The sequence below is a fragment of the Populus trichocarpa genome, chromosome 12, assembly GCF_000002775.5.
Source record: "Populus trichocarpa isolate Nisqually-1 chromosome 12, P.trichocarpa_v4.1, whole genome shotgun sequence".
NCBI lineage: Eukaryota > Viridiplantae > Streptophyta > Magnoliopsida > Malpighiales > Salicaceae > Populus > Populus trichocarpa.
Genome location: NC_037296.2, coordinates 652,441 through 671,760, shown reverse-complemented (window position 1 = coordinate 671,760; position 19,320 = coordinate 652,441). Strand labels below are relative to the sequence as shown.

At 36.6% G+C, this 19,320-nt stretch overlaps 2 protein-coding genes and 1 pseudogene across 4 annotated transcripts in view; 1 reads left to right on the top strand and 2 right to left on the bottom strand.

Annotated features, from left to right (window-relative positions):
• The first annotated feature begins 294 nt into the window (after positions 1-294).
• Positions 295-4,644, top strand: LOC18110776 (uncharacterized; annotated as a pseudogene).
• A 553-nt stretch (positions 4,645-5,197) lies between these two features.
• Positions 5,198-6,931, bottom strand: LOC18110777 (receptor-like protein 9DC3). The gene has a single exon (XM_024592974.2). It carries the CDS (start codon positions 6,929-6,931, stop codon positions 5,198-5,200), a length of 1,734 nt encoding a protein of 577 aa, XP_024448742.1.
• A 6,031-nt stretch (positions 6,932-12,962) lies between these two features.
• The window catches only part of LOC18110779 (receptor-like protein 9DC3), a 46,183-nt gene continuing 39,825 nt past the window's right edge, over positions 12,963-19,320 (bottom strand). Inside the window, exons 2-3 of one of the 3 annotated variants that reach the window (XM_052445970.1) lie at positions 13,324-15,781; positions 12,963-13,216 (exon numbers count right to left, since the gene is read on the bottom strand). In XM_052445970.1, the coding sequence (XP_052301930.1) occupies positions 13,346-15,781 (2,436 nt within the window). In that variant the 3' untranslated portion in view covers positions 12,963-13,216; positions 13,324-13,345. Of the gene's footprint in view, positions 13,217-13,323; positions 15,808-19,320 lie in introns of all 3 variants that reach the window. The other 2 variants (XM_052445971.1, XM_052445972.1) reach the window with 2 other exon arrangements.

Sequence of the window (19,320 nt, the reverse complement as noted above, 5' to 3'; positions counted from 1 at the left end):
ATTACAGAGCTTTTAAGAAAACTTGTAGAAGTAGAAAGAGAATTTGAAGGATATTTGAGGGTGTGGTGGTGATTGTTTTTTAAAGTATTTTTTATTTTAAAACATATTAAAATAATATATATTTTTTATTTTTAAAAAATTATTTTTAACATCAGCACATAAAAATAATCTGAAAAAATAAAAAATATATTAATTTAAAATAAAAAAAATTAAAATTTTTAAAAATACTTCCAAAAAACAATATCAAATATAATCTTATAATGCTTTACTCCAAAATCTAGAGTGTCCTTTCCCACCCCAACCCCCACCACCCATTACAGCCCAAACCCTGACCACCACCACCACATAAATTTGCAAAACCCCAACACGCCACCCAAAAAGAGCACCAACCAAAGGATATTATTGTACTTTAAACACAAATACAAAATCAATGGGGGGGGGGGGGGGGGGGGGGGGGGGTTCGTCAGAGACAGTTTTTGCAAGAACCAGTGCAACTTTAAGTTGTTTGTTATTGTTTGCTGGGCTCTGGAAACCTAACCTGAATCGCGAAGCATCAAAGAAAGCCCTTGAACATAAGAAGGAAATCGATAAGCGTTTGGGTCGTCCCTTTATCCAAACAAACCCTTATGAGGGGTGTGTGTGTGTGTGTGTCAAAGTTTCTGTTTTTGTTGAAAAGTTTGGATTTGTTTTTTGCATTTTTTTATTTGGGTTTTTTTTTTTGGGGGAGGGGTTGGAATCTTGGTTATAGGGATAATTAATGGAATATACGGTTTGTTTTGGTTTATTGTTTTTTGGAGGATTTTGTGAATTTTGGTTATATGGTCAGATAATGAAACGAAGAATTTTGTGACTTTGGATTATAGGGTTAGTTAATGGCATATAGGTTTTTATTTTATTTTATTACGTGTTATTGTTATATGCTTAAATTGTCATTTACCTACAAAAGTTTGAATTTTGTGTATGATAGTGGGGTTGAAGTTGATATTGCAATGAGGGATGTGGGTGGTTTATTGTAGGGAATAGGGATTGGGGGGGGGGGGGGTTGTTTAAGTGCTTTAGTGTAGATAGGTGCTTTAATCGGTGTTTGGGATATGGGGGAGTGATTGCTTGTGCCGAATGAGATGAGATTAAGTTTCCAGTTTTGCTGTGATGAATGGAGTTGCTTTGTGGTAGTTGAAACTAAGTTCATCTCAGATTGAGTTATTTGTTGAACTTTTGAACTGGTGGGTTGGAGTTTAGGCCTCTGGGTTATTGAAAAGTTCAAATTCTTGTGTGACAATAGAGATGGGGGCTATGAGATTAAGATTGCGATGAGGGATCTTGGTGGTTTAGTGGGTTATTGTAGGGAATAGGGATTGGGGGATTTGAGCGTTTTAGTGAAGATAGGTAATTTAATCAGTTTTTGGAACGTGGGGCAGTGACTCCTTGTGCTGAATAGGGTGTGTTTAAGTTTCCAGTTCTGTTGGGATGAATGAAGTTGTTTTGTGCTGGTAGAAACTAAGTTCATTTCTGATTGAGTTGTATATTAAGCTTTTGTACTGGAGCGCCGGAGTTTAGGCCTTTAGGTCGATGTTATAGCATGCTTGAATTGTCATTTATTTGCAAGAAGTTTGAATTTTGTGTGATAATGGGATGAGGACCATGAGGTTAAGACTGCAATGAGGGATGTGTGTGGTTTGGTGGGTTATTGTAGGGAGTCAGGGTGTTTTGGTGAAGATAGGTGCTTCGATCAGTTTTGGGGATGTTGGGGAGTGATTGCTCATACTGAATGGGATATGATTAAATTTCAAGTTTTGTTAGATGGATGGAGTTATTTTGGGTTGGTGGAAACTGGAGACCAAGTTCGTTTCTGATATATTGGAACTTTTGTACTGCTTCGTTGACCTCTGGGTTGGTGCTATAGTACTGTTGTTACAACCATAGACAGTTATAATATTTCATGGTGTCTTCAAACGTGCCATTTTTTTTCCAGGCAGTCTATACTTTGTTGGCTGCTACTATGCAACAAATACTCAGAGTTTATAATGTCAACTGAATACATGAAAATATCCATCATATGGAGTAGATTTGAGTCTCTGCGATATCATAAACTAATGGCACATGATTATTAGTTGCATTTATGTGAGTCCACCTTTTTTGAAAATGATACTATGTGAACGCTGATGGCTGCTATGTTCAGTAATAGCCTCCTGCGTGCCTGACTGGGACAAGTTCATAGTTGGAAGAAGTTAAATTTGAAGACTTGGCCTTGAACCAATATGATGGCTATAACTGGAAAATGTAGATATTAGTTCTTTCTATGCCAGATGAAATTTCAATCGAAAACCAACTTTTCAATTATGAAGCCTTCTGATTGTAATTGCTTTGTGGAAGATCTAAACTGCTTTGTAACAATCAAGACTATCCTCTAAACACTATCCAATGTGCCCATGTTCTCATGTTGAAAATATAATTGATTGGAATAGAGGCTTTAGAATTTATGGTCGGTTTAATGGTTTATCAATATGCTGCAATTGTGTATTTTTATTTTTGAATCAATTGGAGGATTGGAATCTAACAAGCAAGCTTTGTATGAACCGGTGATTCTTCCTCTGCGGAAACCTGAGCTCTTCTCACATAGGAAACTTCTTGGTCCACAAAAGGGGGTATTGTTATATGGACCTCCAGGCACCGGGAAGACCATGCTTGCAAAAGCTATTGTCAGAGAGTCTGGAGCTGTTTTTATAAATGTGAGGATCTCTAATCTGAAGAGCAAGTGGTTCGGCGATGCACAAAAGCTCTGTGAGTATAGATCGCATTGGAATTGCCTCTCTTGTGCTGGAGCTTTGTCTTTGCATTTAGCAAAACAATGATGATTTAAAATTATTGCCTTGTTATTCTAAAACTTGCTGTCACCCACCGATTATGTTGAGTGAAATTTAGTTTAACTCTGATAATGGAAGCAAAGTAGTACTTTGTGAACATTCTTAACTAAAATTGAACATTCCTAACTTGTCCTTATTGAAGATCTTTATTAGCAGCAAGATTTTGTTGGATGCTCTATTAACTTTAAAAAACAGGGCACTGTAGCTTGCTTATCTAATGGATCTTATTCCGATGAATGAGATTGCGAAATGATCATAATTTTGGTATTTTTGTTGCTGCGTGGTATTTCTATGTATCCTGCATCAGGGATATAACAAAAGTAACTGAATGGCAGGCATGCATTCTGGCAATTGTGAAAGTGGTCATAACTGTATTTAGCAACTACATCTTTGTGTTGAAACCATCCCTCATTATATTCTTTTCTGCATCTGAATCCATGCAAATCTTGTTGGTTCTGTGCTGGCTAGAAACAGATTTAGAAGTAATTAACTAAGTTTTCATAATCTGATTGTTGTTGATTCTCTTCTATGCTATTGTAGTTGCTGCTGTTTTTAGCCTGGCTTATAAACTACAGATCATGAGGCATGAAGCTTGAGTTCATGGCATTATGGGATGTATTTACTACAGATCGTGAGTTCTTACTCTTGAAACAAGTGCTGCATTTGTGTAGTCTTTCAATGCAGTGACTTGCTAGAATGCCTTTCATGTAAGATTTGTGAAAGTGTGATTTATTCATGGCCTGGCCTGACCAGACTCATTGATAATATTCTTATAGAGAATGCACAAGTGATGGTACTTGCTGCAACCAACTGACCTTCAGAACTCGATGAAGCAATCCTCCAACGTCTTCCTGAGGCCTTTGAAATTGGGATACCTGATCAAAGAGAGAGGGTTGAGATCCTGAAGGTTGTTTTGAAAGGGGAGAAGATCAAAAGCAAAATTGACTTTGACTGCATAACAAGTTTGTGTGAGGGCTACACTGGTTCTCATCTGTGATTTGTTATAATCCCAGCTAATTCTTCAAGGTATTTTTATTGATTTGTAATATTTGCATAGAAATCCCATGCATGCCTGAGGGTGTCATGGAAAAGTTTTGGTAATTGTTGCTTGTTGTGCTCTATCCAAAACCAATGACTTCCATTGCAATGGATAGAAGATAGTATGGTTCCTCATGAGAACTAGAAGAAATTAAACAATGTGTTGTTATGAACTACAAGGGATAGCTATTGGTGTTAAAAATATTAACCAGAGGATTTTATCTTTCCATTGTTTGAGCTTGCTGTGGATATTTTAACCCTTTATTGAGTTTCTTCATTGGGATTCTTTCTTAGGCACCAAGGCCATTGTCCCAGTCAGACTTGCAGAGAGTTCTTGGCACATCAACTAAGACTAGGGTTGCTGCAAATGAGTACAGGAGGTCAAGCTCACATTCACCTAGGTGGCCAGGTAGTCAGATGACTATCAGGTTCAAGCCATAACTAACGAGCTCTCTATACTCGTAGTATCTCAAATCTTGAATCTTCAGTCGGATAATCAGGACCCTTGAAATATTGATTTGTTTTTTCTTGATACGAGGCCAAGAGAAATTGTATTTTAAATTATTTTAATGTTTTTCCTACTCTGAAATGCTCTAAGTAGAATATGTTGTTTTTAGGCGACTCAAAATTGCAGATTTGCTGTAGCATAGAGCTCTTAACGTGGTATTAATACCTATCTTGCTTTTCTTTTGCTTTAGATATAAACTTGCCAATCACCAATGTTGACTGATTTTGTTGATGATTTTGGCTCTGTGTCAGAGTTGTGGAACATTGTTTGTCCATGTTGATATGGGTTTCTTACATTTTTTAATAGTCATTTATGACATACAAGTTATAGAATTACTTTATTTTGCTTGCAAATATTGCTGCTGTTGTGAGAACAGAATTGCTTTAATTCTTATAAAATTTAAAATACTCCAAGAAAGGGAGATTGATTTAAGTGATTAAGAATAAGGAAATGAACACATCAAAAGGACCTAAAACATAAATGATTTTATAGTTTACACAAACTATTGCTTGCATACATGGAATCTTTTTCATAGAAGTAACACCCAATTAACCTTGATGGAAAAAAAAGAGAGTAAAGGGAATCCAATACTATGAATCTGCCACCCAATTAACCTTGATGTTGTTTCCGTGTGAAATCAACATAATATCTTGTTTGTACTGCAAAATTAGAATGGTAACACTGATCAAATAAATTGTAGAGAAAAGATAGCCTAACAAGAACTGTGAATATAAAATTTGAAAACTCAATGCTTGCAAAACTTACTTGAAAATATCAATTGCATTATTTAGTTTCTTCTAGCACCATATCTGCCAGCATTCTTCTTTGTTTTTTTGCTCTGGAGATTCCATTTATCTTCAACCATCCTAAGAAACCATAAAGGCTTTTTTGTTCTAAACACAACGTATCCCGTTGCAACTCCAAACACAAACCCGCATCCATACCCCACTGTCACAGCTTTCCATCCAAATCCTTCTCCAAACAATGTTGAATCATCTCCTTCGTCAAAGCTTGATGGCGGTAATGATGGTGCCTCATCACCGTAACATTGTTTTAGTACTTGAGATCCACATAAACCCAAGTTTCCTTCAAATGAGCTTGCATCAAAGGTGTTGAACTGCTCTCCACTTGGTATGGGCCCCTCGAGTTGGTTATGTGAAAGGTTTAGGATTGCAAGAAATGTTAGATCCCCCAGCTGCGTTGGAATCCTTCCGGTAAGCAAATTTGAAGATAGATCTAATGATTCCAAATTAGTCAATTTTTCTAATGATGATTGGATATGACCTATAAGGGAATTATGAGAAAGGTTGAGCTGTTGGAGTGCTTTAAGCTTTCCTATCACTTTTGGAATCTCTCCGGTGAAATTGTTATTTGACAAATCAAGCACTCTGATAGTACTTCGGATCTTCATAAACTCAATTTCTACACCTTTCCATGTCATTTTTATGGAATAGACATAGCCAGTGTAATTTGTTGCCCTCATATAAATCATGTTCTGATCCGAGGCCATCATCGCTTCAAGACTATTGAAATACCCAGTTGGCAATGGCCCACTAAAATTGTTGTCAGAGATGTCAAGAATCCGTAATTTAGAGAAGGAATTATATGCAGTCGGACCCTTCACAAAACCTTGGAGTTTATTGGATTTTAGGACAAGAATTTGGAGCTTTGGAAGCGTTTCTAGAAAGTAGGGAAATGTATCCTCAATCTTATTGTTGCCAAGATCAAGAACTTCCAACATTGCACAGTTGTTGATAGACGATGGTATTTTCCCTTCGAATTCATTTCCATTGAGGTTGAGATATTTCAAGCTATTGTCCTTTGTAAATGTTGAAGGGATAGTGCCTTGAAGATTGTTCATGCCTAGATGCAATACCGAGAGCATGCTGCTGAAGTTCCCCAAACATTGTGGCATAGAACCACTCAAGCTGGTGGTGGACAAGTCTAGGACCCGAAGGAATCTCAGCTTGCAAATATAAGAAGAAATCTCACCTGTCAAATTACTATTGGACGCAAGAATAAGGGTTGTCAAGTTCTCTTGTTTGAAAATCGAACTTGGGATTGGACCACGCAAGTGGTTGCTGCTCAAATCAAGGAATCTTAATGAATCGTGTTGGAGTTCACTTATATTACCTATGAAATTATTGTTATGAAGGTCAAGATCATCTAAAGAAGGAAGAGCAAACAAAAAGGATGGTATTGTTCCATTGAACAAGTTATTGGATAAATATAGAGATCGTAGATTTGAAAGGGTATTTAATTGAGAATGGATAACGCCTACTAGTTGATTATTTGATAAATCTAAATATGAAAGATTGACCAAGCTACTCAAAGAATCTGGAACTTGACCCATAAATTTATTGGAACCGAGAAACAAGCTACGAAGCTGTACAAGGTTTCCAAGTAATGACGGGATCTGACCACTAAAATTGTTACTTGAGAGATCTAAATAGGTGAGCTGTGTGAGATTACCAAGCAGAGCCAGATCTGACCTTATAATGTTACAATTACGAAGAGACATATATTCTAATGACTTTAGATTACTGATTAAGTCGTTTTCTAAATAAACTGAAATTCTTGTATCAGAAAGATCCAACCAAGAGAGGACATTACTCAAACTGGACGAAGGAAAAGAGCCAGTGAGGCCTTCGTTGTATGACAGATCCAGTGATTCAAGGTTTGGGAGGAGAAAGTTGTTACCCGGGAACTTCCCCTGCAATCCACAACCACTGAGGGAAAGAGATGACAAAGAAGAGAACAGATTCGTCAAGGAATTTGGTGCAACCAAAGAAATATTTACAGAACCCAAATTGAGATCTCTTAGCTTGGTTAGGTTTTGAACAGACAACGTGTTTTTCTTTGCTGAGAAAGATAATATGGTAATGAATTCGTGTTTTATTAAGTTCATGAGTAGGCAGTAGCAATGAAAAAATAATGGAATCTAGATTAATATACGGTGAGTCTTAATTTGGAATTCAGGATGCAATACATTTTTTTTTTTTATAGCATTGACATACTTTATATTACCCACAAAATAGATGATAGCTCTCAGAAACCAAACCATAAAAGAGAGCTGGTTAATTCAAGATTTCGAGTCGATAGAACATTTATAATTTTATATGTATATATTATGAAATACAAGTAATATGATTTGAAAATAAATATTATCTTTCTCCCCCTAATTTACTCTTAGTCTCTTACCAGTTGATGCAATAATTAACACTCTTTTTTTTGTCCACCAGAGATCCAATTAATAAATCTTAGGCTTCTTAACAGCTTGTAGTCCTTACCCACTTGTAAAATGTTATTGTCCCGACATTTCACTTGTAAAATTGCATCTGTGATTAATTTACCAACAATGTTTTGGTTGTATTTTGTGATTTTTTTATGCATTAAAAAATCTGTGATTAATATTTTGGTTGTATTTTGTGGATTCTGGGAATATGGATTCTGTGATTAATATTTTGGCTGTATTTTGCAGATCAATATTTTGGTTGTATTCTGTATATTCTGTGGATTCTGGGAATATGGATTAATATTTTGATTATATTCTGTATAATCTTGCCGGCACTTGCTGTCAAATTTTGAATGACCTCCTTTCTAGGGGCTTACAATTAACATGGTAACAGGACTATTATCATGCCAAAAGGTTACTTTAATGAGGTGTCTAAGCTTAGTTAGTGGCTTAGTGCCTTTCATTGTTGTGTTTGATCTGTAAGAGGAAGCAACGTGATGTCTGTAATTTATCGATTCTGAAAACTGAATTTTTTTTTTATTTTATGAAAAGAGAACAGTGCCTTGAGTCAGGTAATTCTTTTTTATAAACTTGTAACTTTTATTTTGTGATTTATTAATTAAATCGTTTGCAATCATCTAACATGTCTAATTTTTTATTTTGTAGAATTTGATGGAAAGTTACATCTAACAATGAATGATAATTAGTTTAAAAGTGACTTTGATGGTAAAATACTAATTTTTATTTTTGCATATAATTTATTTTATCATGTTATAATTTTAGATTTTGATTTCCAGGTTTTGATATCAATGGTATTAAGGAATCAAAGTGCAATGTTCTTGTCATCTTATTTTTTACAGCAAAGTTATTTGTTGTTTCTTTTTAAGCCTTTTTGAAAGCAATGCTTTGTAATTTAAATTTTAACTTGGTGTGTGTGTTATTTAAACATGATGTAAGAGGAGTCTAAAACACAAATATTAGAAAGACTTGCAACATATTAAACACAATATTAACACTAATAATTTAATATAAATGAATATTCAATGACAAAAAATATTAAATATATTATAGAATCTTGTAACAAAATTAGATAATATTAACATTAATTATAAGCCTAATTAGAAAGCCCAAAAAAGCCCAAAAAAATTATACAGGTTTTCTGGTTTTTCTATTAAAAAACCGAATTAAAGCCGGTCGGTTTGATCTGGTTCCGGTTTGAATTTTTGAGTTTTTTTAAATTTTATTTTGGTTACTTTTTTAGATAAAAACTGAACCGAAAATGCTCACCCCTGCTAAGTCCAAACCCTAACCACCGCCATCTGGTCTCCAGCACATAAATTTACAACACAACCCCAACAGACCACCCAAAAGGAACTCCAAACCAAGGACATTATTGTACTTTAAAACACAAATACAAAATTCAGAAACCCCTCTCTCTCACTCCTCCTTCCTTACTCCCCAAGAACTCCCAAAACTCAAAAACAATAAAAAGACTACTAAACACAACATTACTTCAATAAATCTTACTCCTTTTTCCTTTATTAATTTTTACATAAAAAAACCTTAATATCATCTATTGGGGGCTCTTCAGAAACCAAGTTTTTTGCAAGAACTAGTGTTAAATGCAGCAAGTGCAGCTTTAAGTTATTTGGTATTGTTTGCTGGGCTCAGGAAACTTGACCCGAATCGTGGAGCATCATAGAAAGCCCTTGAACAGAAGAAGGAAATTACCAAGCGTTTGGGTCGTCACCTTATCTAAACAAACCCTTATGAAGTGTGTGTCAAGGTCTCTGTTTTTGTTGAAAAGTTTGGATTTTTTTGCATTTTTTGATTTGTTTTTCTTTTTTGTTTCTTGAAGGATTCTGTGAATCTTGGTTCTAGGGGTAATTTATCGGAATTTAGGGTTTGTTTTGGTTCATTGTTTTCTGGAGGATTTTGTGAATTTTGGTTATATGGTCAGATAATGGAACGAAGAATTTTGTGAATTTGGATAATAGGGTTAGTTAATGGCATAAAGGCTTTGTTTTTATTATGTGCTATTGGTTTTATTAGATGCTTGAATTGTCATTTATCTGTAAAAGTTTGAGTTTTGTGTGTGATAGGTGGGGTTGAGGTTGATATTGCAATGAGGGATGTGGGTGGTTTATTGTAGGGAATAAGGATTGGGGGGGATTTGGTTGTTTTAGTGTAGATAGGTGCTTTAACCGATGTTTGGGATATAGGGGAGTGATTGCTTGTGCTGAATGGGATGGGATTAAATTTCCAGTTTTTCTGGGATGAATGGAGTTGCTTTGTGGTCGCTGAAACTAAGTTTATTTCAAATTGAGTTGTTTGTTGAACTTTTGAACTGGTGGGTTGGAGCTTAGGCCTCTGGGTTGTGATATAGCATGCTTGAGTTGTCATTTATCTGCAAGAAGTTTGAAATTTGTGTGATAATGGGATGAGGTTAAGACTGCAATGAGGGATGTGTGTGGTTTAGTGGGTTATTGCAGGGAATCAGGGTGTTTTGGTGAAGATAGGTGCTTCGATCAGTTTTGGGGATGTTGGGGAGTGATTGCTCATGCTGAATGGGATATGATTGAATTTCAAGTTTTGTTGGGTAGATGGAGTTGTTTTGGGTTGGTGGAAACTGGAGACCTCTGGGTTGGTGTTATAGTACTATTGTCATTGTTTATACAACCATAGATAGTTATAATATTTCTTGGCGTCTTCAAATGTGCCACTTGTTTTCTAGGTTGTCCATACTTTGTTGGCTGCTACCATGCAACAAATACTCGGAGTTTCTAATGTCAACTGAATACATGAAAATATCCATCATATGGAGTAGATTCGAGTCTCTGCTATATCATAAACTAATGGCACATGATTAGTTACAATTATGCGAGTCCACCTTTTTTGAAAATGATACTATGAGAATGCTGATGGCTGCTACATTCAGTAATAGCCTTTTGCGTGACTGACTTGGACAGGTTCATAGTTGGAAGAAATTAAATTTGAAGACGGGGCCTTGAACCAATATGATGGCTGTAACTGGCAAATATAGATATTATTTCTTTCTATACCCGATGAAATTGGATTCGAAAACCAACTTTGCAATTATGAAATCTTCTGATTACAATTACTTTGTGGAAGATTTAAACTGCTTTGTAACAATCAAGCCTATCCTCTAAACACTATCCAATGTGGCCATGTTCTCATGTTGAAAATATAATTGATTGGAATAGAGGCTTTAGGATTTATGGCTGGTTTAATGGTTTATTAATATGCTGCAATTTATTTCACATAGATGTGGAATTTGAATCAATTGGAGGATTGGAATCTATCAAGCAAGCTTTGTATGAACTCGTGATTCGTCCTCTGCGGAAAACCTGAGCTCTTCTCACACGGGAAGCTTCTTGGTCCACAAAGGGGGTATTGTTATATGGACCTCTCTGATAATGGAAGCAAGGTAGTACTTTGTGAACATTCTTAACTAAGATTGAACATTCCTAGATTGTCCTTATTGAAGATCTTTATTAGCGGCAAGATTTTGTTGGATGCTCTATTAACTTTAAAAACAGGGCACTGTAGCTTGCTTATCTAATGAATCTTACTCCAATGACTGACTGGGGCAGGTCCATTGTTGGAAGAAATTAAATTTGAAGACTTGGCCTTGAACCAATATGATGACAATAACCGGCAAATATAGATATTAGTTCTTTCTATGCATGATGAAATTTGGATAAAAAACCAACTTCTTAATTATGAAACCTTCTGATTGCCATTGCTTTGTGGAAGATTTGAACTGCTTTGTAATAATCAAGCCTAACTCCTAAACACTATCCAATGTGGCCATGTTCTCATGTTGAAAATATAATTGATTGGAATAGAGGGTTTAGAATTTATGGTTGGTTTAGAATCAATTGGAGGATTGAAATCTATCAAGCAAGGTTTGTATGAACTGGTGATTCTTCCTCTGCAGAAACCTGAGCTCTTCTCACATGGGAAACTTCTTGGTCCACAAAAAGGGATATTGTTATATGGACCTCCAGGCACCGGGAAGACCATGCTTTACATCAGCTATTGCCAAAGAGTCTGGAGTTGTTTGTATAAATGTGAGGATCTCTAATCTGATGAGCAAGTGGGCAATGCACAAAATCTTGGTGAGTATAGATCGCATTTGAATTGCCTCATGTGCTTGAGCTTTGTCTTGCATTTAGCAAAATAATGATTTAAAATTATTGCCTTGTTATTCTAGAACTTGCTGTCACCCACCGATCATGTTGAGGAAAATTTAGTTTCACTCTGATAATGAAAGCAAGGTAGCACTTTGTGAACATTCCTAACTAAGATTGAACATTCCTAACTTGTCCTTATTGAAGATCTTTATTAGCAGCAAGATTTTGTTTGATGCTCTATTAACTTAAAAAAATTAGGCAATGTAGCTTGCTTATCTAATGGATCTTACTCCGATGAATGAGATTGCAAAATGATCGCAATATTGGTATTTTTGTTGTTGTGTGGTATTTTTATGTATCCCTCATGAGAACTCTGAGAAATTAAACAAAGTGTTTTTATGGACTACAAGGGATAGCTATTGGTGTCAAAAATATTACCATGAGGATTTTATCTTTCCATTGTTTGAGCTTGTTGTCGATTTTTTAACCCTTTATTGAGTTTCTACATCGTGATTCTTTCTCAGGCACCTCAGATGACTATCAGGTTCAAGGCCATTGTCGTAGTCAGACTTGCAGAGAGTTCTTGGCACATCAACTAAGACTAGGGTTGCTGGAAATGAGTGGCCAAGGCAGTCAGATGACTATCAGGTTCAAGCCGCAACTAATAAGCTCTCTAAACTCGCAGTATCTCAAATCTTGAATCTTCAGTTGGATAATCAAGACCCTTGAAATATTCATCTGTTTTTTCTTAATGTCAGGCCATGAGAAATTGTATTTTAAATTATTTTAATGTTTTTCCTATTCTGAAATGTTCTAAGTAGAATATGTTGTTTTTAGGCGACTTAGGATTGTAGATTTGCTGTAGCCTAGAGCTCTTAACATGGTATCAATACCTATCTTGATTTTCTAAATCATCAATGTTGACTGATTTTGGCTCTGTGTAAGAGTTGTGCCTGTTGAGATGGGCTTGTTACACTTTTTAATAGTTATTTATGACTTACAAGTTATCAGAATTGCTCTATTTTGCTTGTAAATATTGCTGCTGTTATAAGAACTAAATCCATCAGTCAGTCGAGTGTTGTTCTTTTAACTTTATAACAATTGTTTTAATTTGCTTGCACTCGTAGGTTTGTAAAGCAATCTGTTCATAACTCTCTAAATCTCAAAATACCCCCAGAAAGGGAGATTTATTTAAGTGACCAAGAATAAGGAAATGTTCATAACTCAATAAAACATAAATGATTTTATAGTTAACACAAACTATTGCTTGCTTGACCTATTTACATACATGGAATCTTTTTCGTAAAAGTAACCTTGAAAGTAAAAAAAAGAAAAAGGGAAAGGGAATCCAATACGATGAATCTGCCACCTTAGTGTTGTTTTAATGTCAAATCCACTTGATATCTTGTTTGTACTGCAAAATTAGAAAGGTAAGACTGATCAAATAAATTGTAGAGAAAATATAGCCTAACATAAACTGTGAACATTAAATCCGAAAACTCAAATGCTTGCAAAACTTACTTGAAAATATCAATTGAATTATTTAGTTTCTTCTAGCACCATATCTGCTAACATTCTTCTTTTTTTTTTTCTTGATCTTGAGATTCCATATATCTTCAACCATCCTAAAAAACCATGAAGGTTTTTTCGTTCTAAACACGATGTATCCCGTTGCAACTCCAAACACAAACCCACATCCATACCCCATTGTCACAGCTTTCCATCTAAATCCATCTTCAAACAATGTTGAACCATCTCCTTCATCAAAGCTTGATGGCAGCAATGATGGTGCCTCGTCACCGTAGCATTCTTTTAGTACTTGAAATCCACATAAACCCAAGTTTCCTTCAAATGAGCTTGGATTAAAGGTGTTGAACTGCTCTCCACTTGGTATACGCCCCTCGAGCTGGTTATGTGAAAGGTTTAGGATTGCAAGAAATGTTAGACCCCCCAGCTGCGTTGGAATCCTTCCGGTAAGCAAATTTGAAGATAGATCTAATGATTCCAAATTGGTCAAATTTCCTAATGATGATTGGATATGACCTGTAAGGGAATTATGAGAAAGGTTGAGTTGTTGGAGTGCTTTAAGCTTTCCGATCACCTTTGGAATCTCTCCAGTGAAATTGTTTTTTGACAAATCAAGTATTCTGATGGTACTTTGTATCTTTGGAAACTCAATTTCTACACCTTTCCATGTCATTTCTATGGAATAGACATAGCTAGAGTAATTTGTTGCTTTCATGTAAATCATGTTTTGATCTGAGGCCATCATTGCTTCAAGACTATTGAAATACCCAATTGGCAATGACCCACTAAAACCATTGTCAGAGATGTCAAGAATCTGTAATTTAGAGAAGGAATTATGTGCAGTTGGACCCTTCACAAAACCTTGGAGTTTATTCGATTTTAGGACAAGAATTTGCAGCTTTGGAAGCGTTTCTAGAAAGTAGGGAAATGCATCCTCAATCTTGTTGTTGCCAAGATCAAGCACTTCCAACATTGTGCAGTTGATGATAGACGGTGATATTTTCCCTTCTAATTCATTTCCATTGAGGTTGAGATATTCCAAGCTATTATCCTTTGAAAATGTTGAAGGGATGGTGCCTTGAAGATTGTTCATGCCTAGATGCAATACCGAGAGCATGTTGCTGAAGTTCCCCAAACATAGTGGCATAGAACCACTAAAGCTGCTGTTGGACAAGTCCATGACCCGAAGGTATCTCAGCTTGCAAATAGAAGAAGAAATCTCACCTGTCAATTTACTATTGGACGCAAGAATAAGGACTCGCAAGTTCTCTTGTTTGAAAATCGAACTTGGGATTGGACCATGCAAGTGGTTATTACTCAAATCAAGGTATTCCAAAGAATCGTGTTGGAGTTCACTTATATTGCCTATGAGATTATTGTTATGAAGGTCAAGATATTGTAAAGAAGGAAGAGCAAACAAAAAGGATGGTATTGTTCCATTGAACAAGTTATTGGATAAATATAGATATTGTAGATTTGAAAGGGTATTTAATTGAGAATGGATACGGCCTACTAGTTGATTATTTGATAAAACTAAATATGAAAGATTGACTAGGCTACCCAAAGAATCTGGAATTTGACCGCTAAAATTGTTACTTGCGAGATCTAAATAGGTGAGCTGTGTGAGATTACCAAATGATGATGGGATCTGACCGCTAAAATTGTTACTTGAGAGGTCTAAATTGATGAGCTGTGTGAGATTACTAAGCAGGGCTATATCTGACATTATAATGTTACAATTACGAAGAGACATATATTCTAATGACTTTAGATTACTGATTAAGTCGTTTTCTAAATAAACTGAAATTCTTGTATTAGAAAGATCCAACCGAGAGAGGACATTACTCAAATTGGTCGAAGGAAACAAGCCAGTGAGGCCATCGTTGTATGATAGATCCAGTGATTCAAGGTTTGGGAGGAGAAAGATGTAACCCGGGAATTTCCCCTGCAATCCACAACCCCAAAGGGAAAGAGATGACAAAGAAGAGGACAGATTCGTCAAGGAACTAGGTGCAACCAAAGACATATTTACATAACCCAAAATGAGATCTCTTAGCCTGGTTAGGTTTTGAACAATCTTGTCAAAAAAAATTGGTTCTAGACTTAGATAGAAGTTTATAGAGAGATCAAGTGAAACCAACTCAGTGAGTTGCTCAAAATCATATGGAATTGAACCAGTAAGATTGTTCCCTCCAAGATCCAAGTACTGCAGGTGCTTAAATTTCCCCATTGAGGATAGGAGTTTTCCTTGCAATCCACAGTAATTGAGTTTCAGTGATGACAGAGAAGAGGACAGATTCATCAAGGAACTGGGCACAAGTAGTGGCATGTTTACATCACTCAAATCGAGTTCTCTAAGATTGGTTAGGTTTCGAACAAGCTTGTCAAAAGAAATTGGTTCTAGACTCAGATCGTCATTCTGAGAGAGATCAAGTGAAACCAATTTGGAGAGGTGAGTTATTTCCGACGGAACTTGACCTGCAAAGATTGAGTAATTTAGGTTAAGAAGTGTCAGATTGGAAAACTGGCCAAATCGAGAAGAAATATGGGAGCTATTGAAATCATTGTCAGAGAGGTCGAGCTGTTGAAGATGATGCAGGGAGAAGAGGGTGCTATTGGGATGGAGGGTGCCGTAAAGCATGCTGCAAGCAAGGTCCAGTCCAGTGACATGCCCAGTTTTCATGTCACAAGTGACCCCATCCCACGAGCAGCAGTCTGTGCCCTCTTTCCACGACTCTGTCTTGGGATGCTGGCAACGATCTGAAGCAGAGCTACGAATGGAAAAGGACTCTTTGAATTGGAGCAAAGAAAGACTTTGGTCATGAGCACAGAAATGAGATGAAGAAATTGTTGAATGGAAGTGGAAGAGAAACAGAAAGAAAGAGAGAGATGAAATAGGTGAAAACCCCATGTTTGGCTGGCCTTACAGGGTTCGTAGTATATTTGGGAGAGATGAGGAATGAAGAAAGACATTATTTATAGACAAAGTAATCTTAGATTGTATACTGACTGACATAGGATGTGTAAAACATGTAAAGACGAAATCAAATCTCAAGTACGTACATGAGAGAGAGTGAGTGTTGGAAACGCGGCAAAGTATATTAAACAAGATATATATTCCTTGTTGACTTCAAATTGTGCAAACTGAATTGTTGTTTCTTGGCAAAGTAATAATTACGCAAAGCAATGGGGGCGCTAATATCTCGTTTCTCCTGGCCCAAAAGTACTCCTTGTGTGTAACAATTAAGGTGTTTTTTAATTAAAAATATATTTAATATTAATTTTTTTTTTTAACATTAGTATACTAAAAATATAAAAAAATAAATATTTAGGAAATATGAAATATTTAATTAATTATGAAATATTTATAACAAGATCGGAACTTGGATGAAATGTGGGATTGGTCTTCAACACTTCATTTTGTGATCTGTCCGTTACCTCCAAGTCGTCGATCGGAACTTGGATATTGTCTGATCTTCATGTGGTGCTGAATATGGAACTGAGGGTTGAATTATTCAATTGCGAATATTTCCTCGCAAGGCAATATCTGCTCCCTTAATTACTTGATGACTAAACAACGGTGTTGGAATCACGGCAATATTAATTAATTTCCGAAATTAACATTTTTGTTGAGATCAAGTCTATGCGAGTTATGTGCAGCAAGTCAATGAAAAAAAACAAAACCTACCACAATATCAAATATATATTTTATTAATTGTCGCACGTCAAAAATCAATCCGCGCGGCATCGACTGGCGATTGTATCTTTATGTTCGTTTGATTTGATTGATTCGTTGGAGTCACCACCTAGTATTTAATTGAGGGTTACTAGGAAACCCGGATGTACTGGTCTTGTCAGAGATTCGCGAGTAAGGGACTGGTTGTGGTTAGGGAAGGTATTAGCACCCCTAACGCACCCTACCTGAGGTAAGCTGCTTCGTGACTTTGATGTGTTAAAGAAGTTTTAATAATTGTCTTTTCATCGGATATTAGAAATACAACTTACATGTAAGTTAATAATTCTTGACCGTGATCCAATCAAAATATTAAATTCTTCTTTAATCTTTACAATTTTATCTTAAATAAAAATAAAACATCCATAAAACAAATACAAACACACCCATACACTTTCACTATATTTTCTTTTTCTTTTCCTTTCCTTTTCCTTTTTTGTTTTTTACATCCACAATACAAATTACAAAAATTCAAAACTAAATAAAAATTATATTAAATAATCCAAATTTACAAAATAGTCCCCCAAAACTCCAGGAATTTGCGGAGGAACACTTCTGGAATCGCAGCAACAGTGCTGGAACAGTGGCGGCGCGTGGAGCAACGCGCCACCGTCACTGACAGCGCGCCGCCGCGATTTGCCAGAAAAATGGTGGGTTCGGCTCAGCTTCTGCTCCTCTTCTCTGCCGGTGGTGCCAATCACTGTCACCTGCAAAAAGAAACACAAAACGCAACAACAATCCAATTTTATTTTGTTCTGTTTTTAGATCTGTTTCCTCCGGTCAGTTCTCTTCAACTTTGGGTCTGTAATCGGCTTCCTCCTAGTGGCTGCTCCTTCTGCCGACGACAGATCTGGTGGTGGAGCTGAGGAACGGCTGGGTCTGTGGGTTGCTGCTGTTGGAGGAGAAGCTGTCGAGGCTGGTGGCGCGTCGGTGGTGTTTGCTCCTGTTGTTGGCAGAGGTGGTTGGCCTTGTTGCTGAGTGCTGCTGCCGCTGCTCTTGGTGGAGGAGATGGAGCGCCGGCTGGAATGGGGCAGTGGCTGTGTAGAGGGGAAGAAAATTGATGAAGAAGGAGATGAAGCTGTGAATCTCTTCGGGTTGGGTCTTTTGGCCGAAGGAGATGGTGAAGAAAACGGGTTGAAATGGCTGGTCAGCGGCTGAAAAAAAGGGACGATGATGGCGCCGTTGAGGGGAGAAGATCGGGCTATGGGAGAAGGAAAATCTGTCGTGGCCGAGAGGGAGGAAGTGGTGTTGGGCAGCTGTGGAGAGGGGAAGGAAATGGTGAAACGGCGTGGAGAAGGGAGTGGCTGCTCCGTTTGGTTTTGAAAGAGAGGGAGCTGTGGGTTTGTTGCTGCTTATGCAGGGGAGATGCTGGAGAGCCGAAAATGGCAGGGGCTATAGGAGAAAAAAAATTCAAGCCGTGGGAAGGGGGGCGGAGAGAGGCTGTACAGTTGGGGGAGAAGAGAAAAAAAATCAAAAGGGGCTGTTTGGTTTGATTTTGGCTGGGAGGAGGACCAACGAACCGGAGGGGGGAGCAGCTGGTGGAACCAGCTGGGAGAGAAGAAAAAAATTAGGGCTGGGGGCGGCGGCGACCCCCTTGGAGAAGATAAGCTTAGGTCATTTTTAGGGTTTTTTCTCTTTTGTGTTGTCTCCTCCTAATTTCAAAATCCCCCCCTGAAAATTCAGTGTAACATGGTATTTATAGGAAAAGTTTTGCTAAGTTTTCAAACTAGTCCCTCAACTTTTCCTTTCCTTCTCTTTTCCTCTTTTTTTTGTAAATTTTGATTTTTCTTATTTTTTGTATTTTTGAAAGCGAGCAAATATCAACATCGACTCAATGCGGAAAATCAATGATTTTAAAAATGACGCGTGAAAAGTTGAACGCGTTCCAAATGTCTTTGAAAATTTAAATTCTTTTGAGACGATGCTAAAAATGCTAAAAACGATACAAATGTATAAAAAATGTATTTTTGGGATTTTCAATGTTTTTTTCGCTATTTTTGGATTTTTCTGAAAATTTATCAAAACATGGGTCAAAAATTGGGTAGCAACATTAATGATAATAAAAATAGAAACATGAAAATATTAATTTTCTAAATGGATTAAATATCTTTTTAGGGGTTGTTAATTTTTTTTAAATTAATTAATCCTTTTACTATTAAAAATCATGTGGGGGATAGAAAGTTGTTGGAAGAAAAAGGATAATTATTTTCAGCTGAAATCAGTTGTGCCCTTCTGTCCTTTTTCTTCCCTCTTCCCTT

What these genes read in the sequence shown, in the direction of transcription:
- LOC18110777 (XM_024592974.2), bottom strand. Translation starts at nt 6,931, where the DNA reads ATGTCTCTTCGTAATTGTAACATTATAAGGTCAGATCTGGCTCTGCTT.